Source organism: Emydura macquarii, unplaced genomic scaffold (genome assembly GCF_026122565.2).
Source record: "Emydura macquarii macquarii isolate MOO-44397 ecotype Brisbane River unplaced genomic scaffold, CSIRO-AGI_Emac_v2 contig_3240, whole genome shotgun sequence".
Lineage (NCBI taxonomy): Eukaryota > Metazoa > Chordata > Testudines > Chelidae > Emydura > Emydura macquarii.
The window spans coordinates 3,836,042-3,849,075 of record NW_027133377.1 but is presented as its reverse complement, the minus strand read 5'-3'; the positions used below and the strand labels follow the sequence as shown (position 1 = coordinate 3,849,075).

At 33.8% G+C, this 13,034-nt stretch overlaps 1 protein-coding gene across 3 annotated transcripts in view; it reads left to right on the top strand.

Moving 5' to 3' along the window:
- ELP4 (elongator acetyltransferase complex subunit 4) overlaps window positions 1-13,034 on the top strand; it is a 256,406-nt gene that overhangs the window by 127,815 nt on the left and 115,557 nt on the right. Inside the window, exon 10 of one of the 3 annotated variants that reach the window (XM_067532072.1) lies at window positions 2,081-2,669. The exons of the other annotated variants lie outside the window; for them this stretch is intronic. Within the exon in view, the coding sequence (XP_067388173.1) occupies window positions 2,081-2,107 (27 nt within the window). The 3' untranslated portion in view covers window positions 2,108-2,669. Of the gene's footprint in view, window positions 1-2,080; window positions 2,670-13,034 lie in introns of those variants that run through there. 3 annotated transcript variants of the gene reach the window in all.

The window sequence follows — 13,034 nt, the reverse complement described above, 5'->3', positions numbered from 1 at the left end:
ATAAAAACCATCATTTGACTAAATTATTGTCTTGAATCTGTAGCAAAAGGTATAATCCGCAATTGGGCCAATTAGTGTACCCCATAGTTAGCTATGCTGAAGCAGGCAACTTGATTAGATCTGACACCAGCCTAGTTCCCACTGTTGTTTTGCCAGGTATGATGGTCAGACTTCAAAGGGCTTGAGGCATCAGCAGGGCAAGGTTTGGAGGCCAGCTTAGGTCCGGTCGTTAATCTCTCTGCTAAAACCACAGCAGCCCTCACACAAAACAAGCTTACACGACACAATCATGCGGTATTAAAGTTTAGGTTGAGTCATGCCAATTTGCCTTTGATTTTCTGATGATTGACTAAAAGATGGCTACATGACTAGACACACACTAAAAGTTTACTGATTAGGTAAGTTCCCCAAATATTTGAAATATTTTTTGATTTCTCAGTTAAATGATATGATAACCTATTCATCTTAATTAAACTTTCCAGCAGACAAGTGTTTGAAATACCTTTTTGTTTTGTGTGTAATTCAGTGCAACTTGTATCAGCATTTGTTATATTTTCACTTATAAAGTGTCTCTCATCTTCTTCATAGTTTTCCTTGGTGTAACCGTTTCTTATCATTCTAAAAACCCTTTGTATCAAAAAATATTTTTAAAAAACTGTTTTTAAATGATAAGCTTTTAAAATTCTACAGACCTTTTAAGGAAACATTTTTTCTTACAGTCATTTATGTTTATGTACAGTTATTCACGTAAAAGGAATTTCCTCATAATTTCATTTAAATGTTGAGTAAAGTGCTGTTCTACAATGTGATTACATAAGTGTTCCTTTCTTTTGCATTCTGATTTGTTGAAGTATTGCAGTAACAGTGACATGTTTCCATTCTGAGAAAAGCCTAAGGCTGCGTTAGTATTATTCCAAATGATTGAAATTGCCATCTTGCTGACTTTCCCTTAGGCAGCTTAAGGCCTGTTTACTTTAGTATTTATTTCGCATGTTCCCTCTGAGTTTGGTTGGCAGGACATCATTACCTGGTTTGATAAGACAGATGGAATAAGATTCCTATTTGACTGTCTTTTGTTATTGTGTGGTCATCATAAACTCCTAGTATTATGTGGCTAAAGTTAATCATTTAAGAAATTCAGAAAATGTTTACAGATGAGAAACTTCATGCAAATAATCTTTTAAATTGCTATTATTTTGGTGTACACCTGATTTTTTTTAAATCTTCAGTTAACAGCCATTTAGTAGGCAATATACAAGATAATTTTTGTTCCTTTATATGTTGTGCATATTAAGTTTTATCTAAGAATATCTACAATTGTTGTGAAAAATAGATTTTTATAGGTGTAGTTGCAAACACCCTGTATTCAGACCAGTACAAATAAGAAAAATATATAATAAAATCTTAACTTTAAAGGTTGCATAGTACCTGTACTAGCTAGAGGATAAGCTTTAGATCCTGTGTGCAAAAGACTATTCTGTTTGAAGCCTAGTATCATAGCTGTGCTATAATTCCACATATAACCTAAAAGTAGTGAGTTTCCTGAACTCAGGGGTCAAGTCTCTGGAAGGTGTTCCTGAGGGAAGGAGAGGAAAATATAGAAAAGAATTAGAATTAGAGTACTCTTGTGGCAGTAAAGTAGCTACCATCTCCATGGCAGACATTTACAGATTGGTCTACGGAGCACTCTGCATCAGCTGTGCATTCTTTTAATGTTATATCCATTGCTTGCAAAAAAAAAGCTATGTATTTAGAAGAGAGCCTAGAAAAATAAGTTGTCGTCGGGTGCGTGCGTGTGTGTGTGTGTGTGTGTGTGCACTTGCTTTTTTCACCACCTAAGGAAGTTTTATATTATTAGAGGGTAGATGATTTCCAAAACTGGGTAGCTCTTCCAAATGTCAATTGTAACGGGATAGAGACTTTCAGTGTATGTTAAACATCCATTAATTAATTATGTTAGGAAAGTTGTAATGTGGTGGATTTTTCAAATTTCCATGAAACACTGCTTTTCAGGGTCTTCTCTTGAATTCCTGTATTTTAACCTTTTTGCCATGTTCTTCTTTCCCCATTTTTTTCCAAGACGTGTTGGGTTGTCCTTCCTTTTTGAACGGAGGACTGGTTGCATCTAGCCAGTATTCACTTAACCAGAAGGGGTTGCTGAAGGCCAAACCAAAGCCATTCCCCTTCTTCAGGAGCTAGGTCCTGCGGCATTCTTGAGTTCTGCTAGCCCAGGAATGAAGGGATGAGCCCAAGACCTGAACTCTGATCCTCAGTGCATCTGCACTCTGCAAGACAATTAAATTGATGAACCAGGCACACTAAAATATTTTGCAGTTATTATTCACTAAGTGCATTGAGAACAGTGATGACTATATAGTGATTCAGGAGGATAATACTGCCAAACTATTTTTGCTGATGTGAAGATATAATCCTATCATCAGCATATATGGAGTATATGATGTATGTATAGCCAGAGACATATACATCTATGTATAATAAAGCGATCTGCAAGTAAAATTCTCTATATACACACATCTACATCTGTTTGAATATTTATATCATCTATTCCTAAGCTTCTTTCTCCAAGAAATTCTGTACTTACAACAGCCTTCACTGAGGATTGTTTCAATTCTGATTGTATTTCACATGTTTTTCTATAAAGGCGCATTATTTTCCATTTTATCAATCTTTATGAAATTAATCAACTATTTCAGGCAACATTTTTAAAGAAAATATAGGTCATAAAACTGTGTGAGTATAAGAACTGTTACAAGCTAGAACATAATCACTTTTATTAGAATCTTAGTGAAGTTATAGTTTCCTAGGTATTGGTAAAAAGACTAAACCAAATACCTGCTTATTAGGATGAATTTCAGGCAGGTATAAGACTAAAGCCCCATATACAGTACACTGCATGTACAATCATGTTGGGGATACCCAGTTACCGTGTAAACAGGACACCCCTCCCTATATTTTAAAGATTAGGACTAAACTATTAGTATGATTCTTAAAACATATTGAGGTCTCATTACACCTCAAATGGAACCTGACATTTCCCAGGCTGGAGGACAACCATGTTGTAATTTGATCCCTGTACGTGGATGTACTAGTAGTGTAGATAGCACTTCATTTACATTTTTTGTTTCAAAAGAACCAGGCTATAAGGTTTTCTAGAGTGTTTCAGAAAGCATTGCTCTTTGATTTACTAATGATGTAAAGTTTTGGTAGAGACTACAATCCAGGGACTTGATTCCCTTTGGAAGCAAGAGGGCTTGGAGGATCATATGAAAGATAATGGCTGTTCTGCATTCTTCCGTCCTGTTCTTGAACTGCTCCCTGCCTTCTCCCAAATATCACACAGTTGAGATTCCATTTCAGCTCAGACGCTGGAAGTTGGCAGATTCAAGGAACTCTGGCTGTACACCATGAGAAGAAAATACCATAGTAAATTGGATTGTAGGTTTATGTTAATCCAACCTGAATTGCTCCACATTGTGACACTGATGCACCTGCCCATTTTCTCCCATTGTAATAATGAAGATATTCATTTTGTTTTTAAAAACATAGATGGAAGGAGGGTAAGCATAATAGCATTGAAATTGTCTTCACATAAAATTAAATGTTCCCTTTCTTAAACAAGAGATCCTAATCAAAATTAATACCATCATAACTCCATGTTCCATTCTACATTATTTCATCTAGTAGCCAGTTCAGGTTCTTTTTACCTGGCATAGTGTACTTCACTGAATTGTTTTGTCAGATGCTGTCAAGCCAACCTACCATTGTTAAAGAAAATCAAACTAAATCATTTTGGCATGAGCCTTCCAGGAATAAGGCACAGAATATGAAGGGTTTGATGACATCAAGGGTTTGATTTCAATATTGTAAAAGACTGCCTGTCAAATATGTATTACATTCTTTCAAATAATTTCAATAAATAAATGGGTTTAAAATTCTGACAATACACTTTAGATAAGGTTCTGGGTTATTATTTTAAAATTATCATTACCGTGGCTAAAATAATACTTGAAATGCAGTTCCTTTTTTAAAAAAAATCTCTCAGTACTGGTAATGTGTAGAAACGTTAGAAATCAAGTAATAAGATCTTTCTACTGCACTGAATTTATAAATGTACAATATCATTGCAAAATGAAGTAGAAGATGAAATTCCTGAATCTGAATATACTACCATTTAAACATTTTAGTTTACAAAATTCTGTCAGTATTTGTAACCAATTAATATTAAGTAGTCCTTGCTGATATTGACTGGTCAGTTTGGAGATCGATGCATGAAGATAATGTAAGATAATGTAGCAAACATCAGCAGAACGAAACTGAAAAATACTAACTTCTAGATAATGTGTTTAGCTCACAATATATGTATCTTTCATATTTTGTTAACAGAATTAACTTTTCTGTTTATTGGCATGTACTGGTATAAAGGAAGAGAGAGTTCATTTAACTTTCTTAAAACTTTGACACTTGAAATGTGTTGTAATACAATGTTTTTGCAGTTCCTTTTCAATAAGCTAATGTCTCACACATTTTTATTTAAATAAAAGTTATTCATTTGTTTAGAAATATTGATACCAGTTTATAATGTAGTTGTGTTGCACCATTGGAAAAGCATGAAACAAAGCCATGTGTGCAATTAAGGGTCACTTGTACATATTGTAATGGACTGGTCATTCACAAGATCTATATTAAGGGTCAGTGCTACAGTAAATACCCTTATTCAGTCTGTAAATAAATGGGTCAGTTTATTTTGTGTTTGCCATACCAAAAAGGAGATGGACATAGTCCTAGTTAATATATTAATATTAAAAGATACAAATTATGAACAAGTTGATTAGACTAAAAGGTATGATACACACATTGTTAGTAAGGATAGAAAATACCTTGTATATCTATGGTCTTGTCTACGTTGGGAAATATTCTGGAATTCCTGATTAACTATTTATGATTAACAGTGTGTAATATTCTGAATTAGTGTAATCAAGTGGATTAAGATAATGATTAATAAGGCACTTGTATTATGGAATAAGAGTATCCACACATGGAGTTAGGAATAATTAATCTGCTTTAAATTCACACCAAATCTTATTCCAGACTAACTTTCATGTGTAGACAAGCTCTTAGTATAATATATATTCCATGCAAACGTTTACACTTTAGCATTTCTTTTTAAATCACATGCTTAGTAACTTGGGAAATAGTGTAAGAGTTCCCTTTCCCTGTTTGTTTAATATTCATTTATGTCAGGACCTGTATGATAAGCCCCTTTTACTTTTTGAGAGAGACTGTCAACAAAGATAGAAATTCAGTAAAATTCTAAAATTTGATTTCAAGCCACACAAAATCACTGATGAGAATTATCATTCTTTGGAGCTGGCTCATTTGATACAAACTACCTATATTCAGAAAGCGGATGAGACCAGTGGCTAAGCAAAGTATTCTTATTAAGGTTTTTTTCTTGCTTATTTGTATTTTTGAACCAAAGGACTAGACGCATAGATGACTCCTCAGGAGGCAATTGAGGGTGGTATTTTCAAAAGCAGCTAAGGGTGTTAGGCAGTCAGTTCTTATTCTCAATAGGAATTGGGTGCTAGCTCCCTTAGCTGCTTTTGAAAATCCCATCCAAAAGTTTAAATGCCTGAACAATATCAATATAGAAGTACAAATTATTATTAATGCCTTTAATCCAAGCAACTCTGTTTACAAACAATGATTAATTAAGCCTCACCACAACCCTGTGAGGTAGGAAAGTAGCATTATACCTACTTTTTATACCTGGATAAACTTAGGTAAAGGAAAACTAAGGCTGGAATTATCAGAAGCCCAACAGTTAGTTAGGCACCCAAATCTTATTAAAAGTCGGTGGAAGTTGAGTGCCAAACTCCATTACAGTCTTTTGAAAATCTTAGCCAAAGTTACCATTAATATCTACACTGATATTGCCTTGAACTGTACAGAAATTCTTTCACAGAAATAGGTCATAAAAATAATATGAAACTAAATATTAGAGAAGGAAACTCAACAACCAGGAAAGGTAAATATGCTGAGAACTGAGGACTAACTATGGAAAAGGCCTTTAAAGGATTTATCAGTCATATAGAAAATTAAAGAATTGTTGTAGTTGAAAACTCAGTCACCTGTCAAGGTGAAAGAAAATATAAAACTGCAGTTTGAGCTAGAAGGGCTGAAAATCAACTGTCCCTACCACCTGAGTTGGCTATTGGTTAACTGTTGACTTAAAAAGAATAGTTCCACTAAATCAGCAACACCACTTCATTCAGGAAGTTAACTGAAATGGATGGAAGTACACAATTCAATAACTGGTACTGCAAAAAAATTTCCCATACCACTTGTTGATAACAGCCCATTCTGGGAACATAGCTTCAGAGCTCCTAGCAGGAGGAATCAGGAAGCCATCAGAGTAGAGTTTTGCTATCTCAGAACAGTAATTATAGTCCTTTTGTATAGCACTGTTTGACCTGAAAAATTCCAACACAACAAAGTGGTAGGAAAACTATACAACGGAATAATTTCATCCATTACTAGAATACAATCACCTCTTGTGTGAAATGTAACAGCTGCTTAAGAGAACACAGCAACACTACATAATTGTTTAGGATAGGTAGAGAACACTTTATCCAACTGAAACTTCAGCAGCAATGTAGATATATAAAATTTCCAAATTGTAATTTGGCCATATAGAAGTTCTCATACTGAGTGACTAAGTGGTCAGAGACCACAATTTTACATCTAGTTAAAATGTGTCATCTCCCTTACCACAGTGCACCTTAATACTATGCTAGTGTGTTATTTTGATGACTTAGAAAAAAGAGTGCCCACTATTGAATATCAACATCTTTTCCTTCAAGAATATAACAGTATTCCTTGGAACTTGTTGTATTAAGGATAGCCTTGATCTTTCTTAGCTTCTGAGATTTGACAGAATCACAGCAGAAAACAGTATGATTGCAGGACAGAAAAAAAGATGGGGTACTTAGTGCTATTTTTTAATTGTTTTACAACCGCCATTCAAAAACTGCTTCTTTACCTAGCCAAAGTGTGGAGGGAGAGGCAACATGGAGAAAACTCTATATTCTGGGATTCAACAACTTCAGCCAAAAAGTTTGTACAGCACCAGCAGGTCCTCCAATTAATGCAATTGTAAAAGACATGAATAAACATGCAAATTATAAATTTAGATTTTGGCTACTTCAAGTTTACTGCTATTACTCTGACATCTGTTCCTGTCTCCCCGTTTTGACTTTTTTTTTTAAATTCTGGTTCATTGCCTGTATTTTTTTTAAGCAGTTTATAATGGTTGCTTGTTAAGCAATTTAAAGTTTAACATTAATCACTTAAGTTCAGCTGGTTTAAAATACCTGGCAGTGGACACACCAAGTCCTTTAAGATCAGAAAAAGACTACTTGTTGCATTAAACAGGCTGTCTGGCCTGCTTGTCCAGCATAACACTGGGATATGATCTCTTAACAATGTTAGCTTGAATTTGAATGCTGTCAGCGTATAAAGGTTCAGATCTTCTTTTGGCCACAAACCCTTCCACTTCAGGCACTTTGAGGCAGGAACTGTAGGATATGTAACTATCACTTTTAAAAAAAGACTAGTGATTTTGGATGCAACAGTTTTGAGACATCTTTAAATAGTCTGATTTTCCGAAGGTAAGTGATCAACACTTTCTGAAAATCATTCTTTAAGGTATCTCAGGTTCAACACCTAAAAATTAAGGCACACAAAATCACTAGTTACTTTTTTTCAAAGTTTTAACTGTGGTCTACTTAACCTTCTTTCCTATACCTCCAGGACCCCACTATTGCATTGGGAGCGGTAGCAAAAGCTATAATTGAAGTTGTAAATGCCACTTCTGCTGCCCACTTGTTAAATTTTCAAACAAGCAATTTCATGCTCTCTGCCATGCTGCTCCTGACACTTGAGAGTTGCTCCTTGTAAGCATCTACAAAGCTATTTTATTATCCACCCACAAATCCATCCTCAAAACTCTTTTAGATTCCCACAAATGGTATTTATACCTTTGACCTGCCTTCGCAATTCCACTAGGGAAAGGCAACTTAAAGTTGTGGTCATGACTGCTATGTAGGTCCGTCAATGAAGGCTGCCCTGGGAATACACTGGCAGCACATTCCTCTGGTCAGTGTTTCTAATGCTTTTGAGGTGAGGTATGGTGGGGCTGGGTTAAACAGGTTAGGTTGTAAGCTCCTTTTGGTGCTTCAACACAGCTTCAGCAGGCCTTCTGCCACTAGAAGCTACGTAATATGAGTTATATAAGGTTCTGCTGCTGTAACCTGGGGATGAATCTATCCTGCAACTATGAATATTAAGACATATGTATGTAAGAAAAATGCACCAGTGCTAAGTTTTATAATTTAAGTGCTTCCTAGTACTGTTAAAACATAGTTCTGTTTACAAAGGGAGAAATTGCAATAAGGAAATAATAAGAGAATGAAATGTTGGAATTTAGATCTGCCCTTCAACAGTACTATAGCCATGGGCTGTTTCTGCTTTGTCTGCATCATTGTCTAAACTAAAAATAACATTCCCATAGCCTTATTGTCAAAGTTGTTATAGCTACTCCTTTAATTCTGTTTAAAAATGGATAGAGGGAAAGGCAACATAAATATTAAATGTGTGCAGATATTTCAGTAAGTAATTAACAAGAGATTCCTGATGCTCTGAGGTGCTGCATAGTTAAAAGAAGTCTACATTTTACTTAAGTAAAGAGGCGTTTAGTAAATGCAGATTGTCTTAAATACATTTTTGCTTATTTTTTATTTAATTCTTTACCTATTATGTATCATTAAAATATATAATTATTTTTAAAATGTATATTTAGACATTTACTCTAATGTCCATAAAAATTAAAATAATTCATCCATATAAAACAATACTAAAAGTTGTTTGATTTGTGTTTGTCTTGTTTAAGCTGTATGGGTTAGATTAATACTTCAGTAGCATATTATAGATGAGGTAATTATCTCTTTGAATTCATAACTAATATGTACTTCTCATATTACTCATTAGGTAAATGAAAAGACATTTGACTTGTTGGTTTTCTTTTAATAAGGCCCTTTTTCTTTCCAGAATAAGGAGATAATAAATATCACCGCATTAATAAACTATTGAAATCCTATTGAACAATGAGATCGTGCTATGTGAACGATCTGTTGGATGTGCTGAAGCAGAATGGGCTCTTGCATTCTGTGTGGCCCTCGACAATAGAGGGTATCTTTTTGACTGTATGTGGGGGAACCAGTAATGCATCTTGTGTAAAGAATGCAGTTCTCAGTTGGTTAGCTAGTACCGGGCCTATGTCTTTCATTTGCTGGTAATAAAAAGAGTGTTTTGGTTATTAAGGGGCCAACAAGATCAGGTCCAAACTAATAAAAAGATCTGAACTGACAAGATTGAGTTTAGCTGAATCTTTATAGTAAGGTTCAAAGGCTTTAAGTGTGCATGTTTATTCTGTGATTGAAAAGTTTTTATTATTAATTAGTTGAATTAATAGTCACAACAGACACATTAGTGTTTTTCATCTTACTGGTTTGACTAGTATTGTTGCTGTAATTATTGTAAGTACCTAATACGCTTAGGTTTGGACTTTCAAACTATGCATACAGTATGGCCTGTGTACCTTCACACATCTGCACTTGCACGCTCACAAACTCAATTGCATACTTATCATCTTGATTTGCAGACATATGTTTATCTGCATACCCAAATCAGGAGTTGTGTGTGCAAGTCACAGGCATGCTTATCTGAAAACTGGCCCCTTAAACATTTTGCACAGTTTTGTTATTTTAACTTGTGTTTTGAAATGATGCAACCTTTTACGTTGATCTAAAAAGACTGGTATTAGTTGAAGATGGGATAATACAAGAGATAATTGAATCTGAAGTCCTTTAACTGTTGCTTTGGTAGCTGGTTGATAGATTTGACTACTTGAAAAGAAAGCTGACGAATGCTTGTTTCCGTATTACAATATCCAAAGTAAAGTGATCAGGTTCATCTGCTGCAAATTGCATAGCATCCATGCAAACAAATATTGCTTTCCTAAATTTTGAATCAAAGATGAACAGTATTTACTAGGTCAAAAGGAAAAGCAGGTGTGAAACCAAGAATATTATTGAAGTAAAAACGTAGAAATTTTAATAAAAATATGAAAAGGTATAGAGTAATTCCTATTGAGCCAAAAGTGGTAATAAGAAAGTGTAATAAGGAATTTTTACACGTCTAGAATTGTTTAGATAGTAATCCTTTTAATTAAAAAACAAAAAAAACTAAATGTTAACTTTTTGAAGATTTACATTTCTGAAGTATCGGTATTAGCACTTCATGTAGTTGCTTATCATTTATAGGGAAAGTAAGGATTTACGTAAGATTGAATTGATAAAAGACTTAAAATAATGTTTTGAGCTGAATAAAAATGTTGCAAAACTACTTGCTAGCTTGAAAATTACACTAGCTATTCTTGTTTCATATTTCATTTGGTATATTCTGTATGATTTTATGGTAAACATATTATTCCTTGAATAGGAATAGAGTAAGCTGCCAGGAAGGGGTTTTGTTGTCAGAGTAGTTCCCGCCTCATGTTTTGTAAGAGATTTCATGGTCCCATTGTAAAGAGTGGATGATTTAAAATGTGTTCCCAAGATAAACTTTCCCATTGTCATTAATGAGGATGGATAATACTGAGTGACAACTGCATTAGGAATGACACAGAAAGAGCTGTTAGATTTGTCAGAGCATATCACTTCAGGCAATGAAACTTGAGGACATTCTTTTTTTTTTTTTTGGTAATTTTTTGCAACTTATTGTAAGGACCAGAGCTTGTGATTACTCATACAGGTGTATTTTACTATTTTGTTGATGTAATATTTAGATAGATTTTGAAAAGTAATTATTAATAAATATGATCTGTGCACTGCCATATTTAACTCTACCCCACTTCTGGTGATACAGTGATTTCTTCACTCAGAAGTAATTAAACAAATGTTCCTTTAATTGGTTTTAAAATATCAATTACAAAAAGATCTCTTAAATGAAAACTGGCTTATTTTATGATCTTTTACTGACTGAGAAATATTTAAAATCCTATATCTACAAAAATGACTTTTTTAATACTCATATAAAAAGATATACCCTGCATTGCCACAATAGAACTTCTCAAATAAAGATTTAAACATTGGGACGCTAATACATGTAATTTATATAACTTTAAAAATATTTCTCCATACAAAAAGACTTTTTAAAATATTAATCATTGAATAATGGATAATGTATGACTTTCTCTGGTGTTTAAAAACTCTCCAAACTACAACATGCCTATCCATTTCCATTTTGAACATGCAATTGGTCACTTTTTCGCTTTGATTCATTTTGCCTGGCTGCCAACCAAATTTTGCCTCTGTATACATTCTTGACACTAATAATGACTGAGTTTCTGTTCGTTTGCGTGCAAGATTTCCCAAGCGGCAGTTTGGGGCTCGGATAAACTATCTATCATGATTGCATACAACTAATCTGCCTCAACCAAACCAGCCAATGATTGAAATTACATTTGACAATTCACCTCTCCTTGGCATGCCTGAGGTGAACATAGCTACAGACCATCCCCGGAAGGGCATAGCAACTCCTCCATATGCTGGGGAGGATCCTTTTTATTTATGTCAAGAGACTTTTAGCAAAGCATGTAGAGGCAAGGTAGATTTTTTGTTTGTTTGGTTTTTTTAACTTCCTTGTTTTTAGATATATTGCTGTTGCTTTTTCCTTAGCAGAGCTTTTTATTTTTGCAAGATATTTTCTGATTACTAATTCATTAAAACCATTAAATGCTTGCATGTTTTAACTAGAAACTGATATACATTATCCAAGACATAAATATGTGTACATGGGGTTAAAAATGAAAAAGGCATTTAAGATTTTATTTGTCTGAGAATATTCTTTTATTAATAGAAAAAAATGATAGTCAAATATCAGACAAAATGCCTGTTACTCTGTTGATCTTTATCAGAGTTTACACCTGGTTGGAGCATTTTGACAATACAGAAAATGAGAAAGAATGGCAAGAAAAAACCTGCCTCTGTCAGACACAAATTCTTTTAAAATTAGATTTCAGAATGTATGTTTATTTAAAGGGTTGCTAATTTTTTATTGATTTGTTAAAATGTCTACCGCAAATATAAATATTTGATTTAAGATTAGGATTACTGAAATATCTCTCCAAAATAAAAGCCTTTGTTGAAGGTGCTTTCTGCAGGTTTTCAACCTTTTTACATAAAATCTGTTTTGTAATAGTTACCTCAGTAATAAATCGAAGAAAATTTGAACTAGTCTTTTTCTTCACAAGTGCTACATTTCATATATGCTATGTACATTTGGCTGAAAATCATCCCTGATTATGAGAAAATAATAATCATTTTCAAAATATACAAGAGGTAGTTCATCTGACAAAATCATAATCACAGGAAGAGGAGCGGAAGAACCCTACTCTTTGATAAAGTTTCCTCTTATGAATACAGTATGTTACAGAAAGAGATACTGTTTGTTAAAAACAGTAGTCATAAAATAGAGCTCATTAAAGAATTAAACTCTAGAGTATCTTTTGCTACCTTTTATTATTTTTGTGTAACACATTTTGGATATTGAACATTTTAGCCAAAGCATAAAGATAGGAAATCGAGGTGTTCCCTTAAATAACTGTGCACTGATTCTGGTGCTATAAAGGGAAGTTTCATGTGTGTATATTAAGGCAGAATGTAGCCTATAACTATTATTCTAGTTCTGTTACAAATGGATCAATTCATAGATCCCTTGTTTTTCAAAACTCAGATACAGTTTTTCTAGTGATTTTTTTCTGCAGTTCAGTTTAAGTTAATGATGTTCTTGAAATGGCTGACAACTTCATATAATGCATATTCAATTGTCCTTAGTTCTGGCGGCAAAGTAGCTAATATAGTATCATGCTTCCAGTAGCTTTTGCAGCTCAC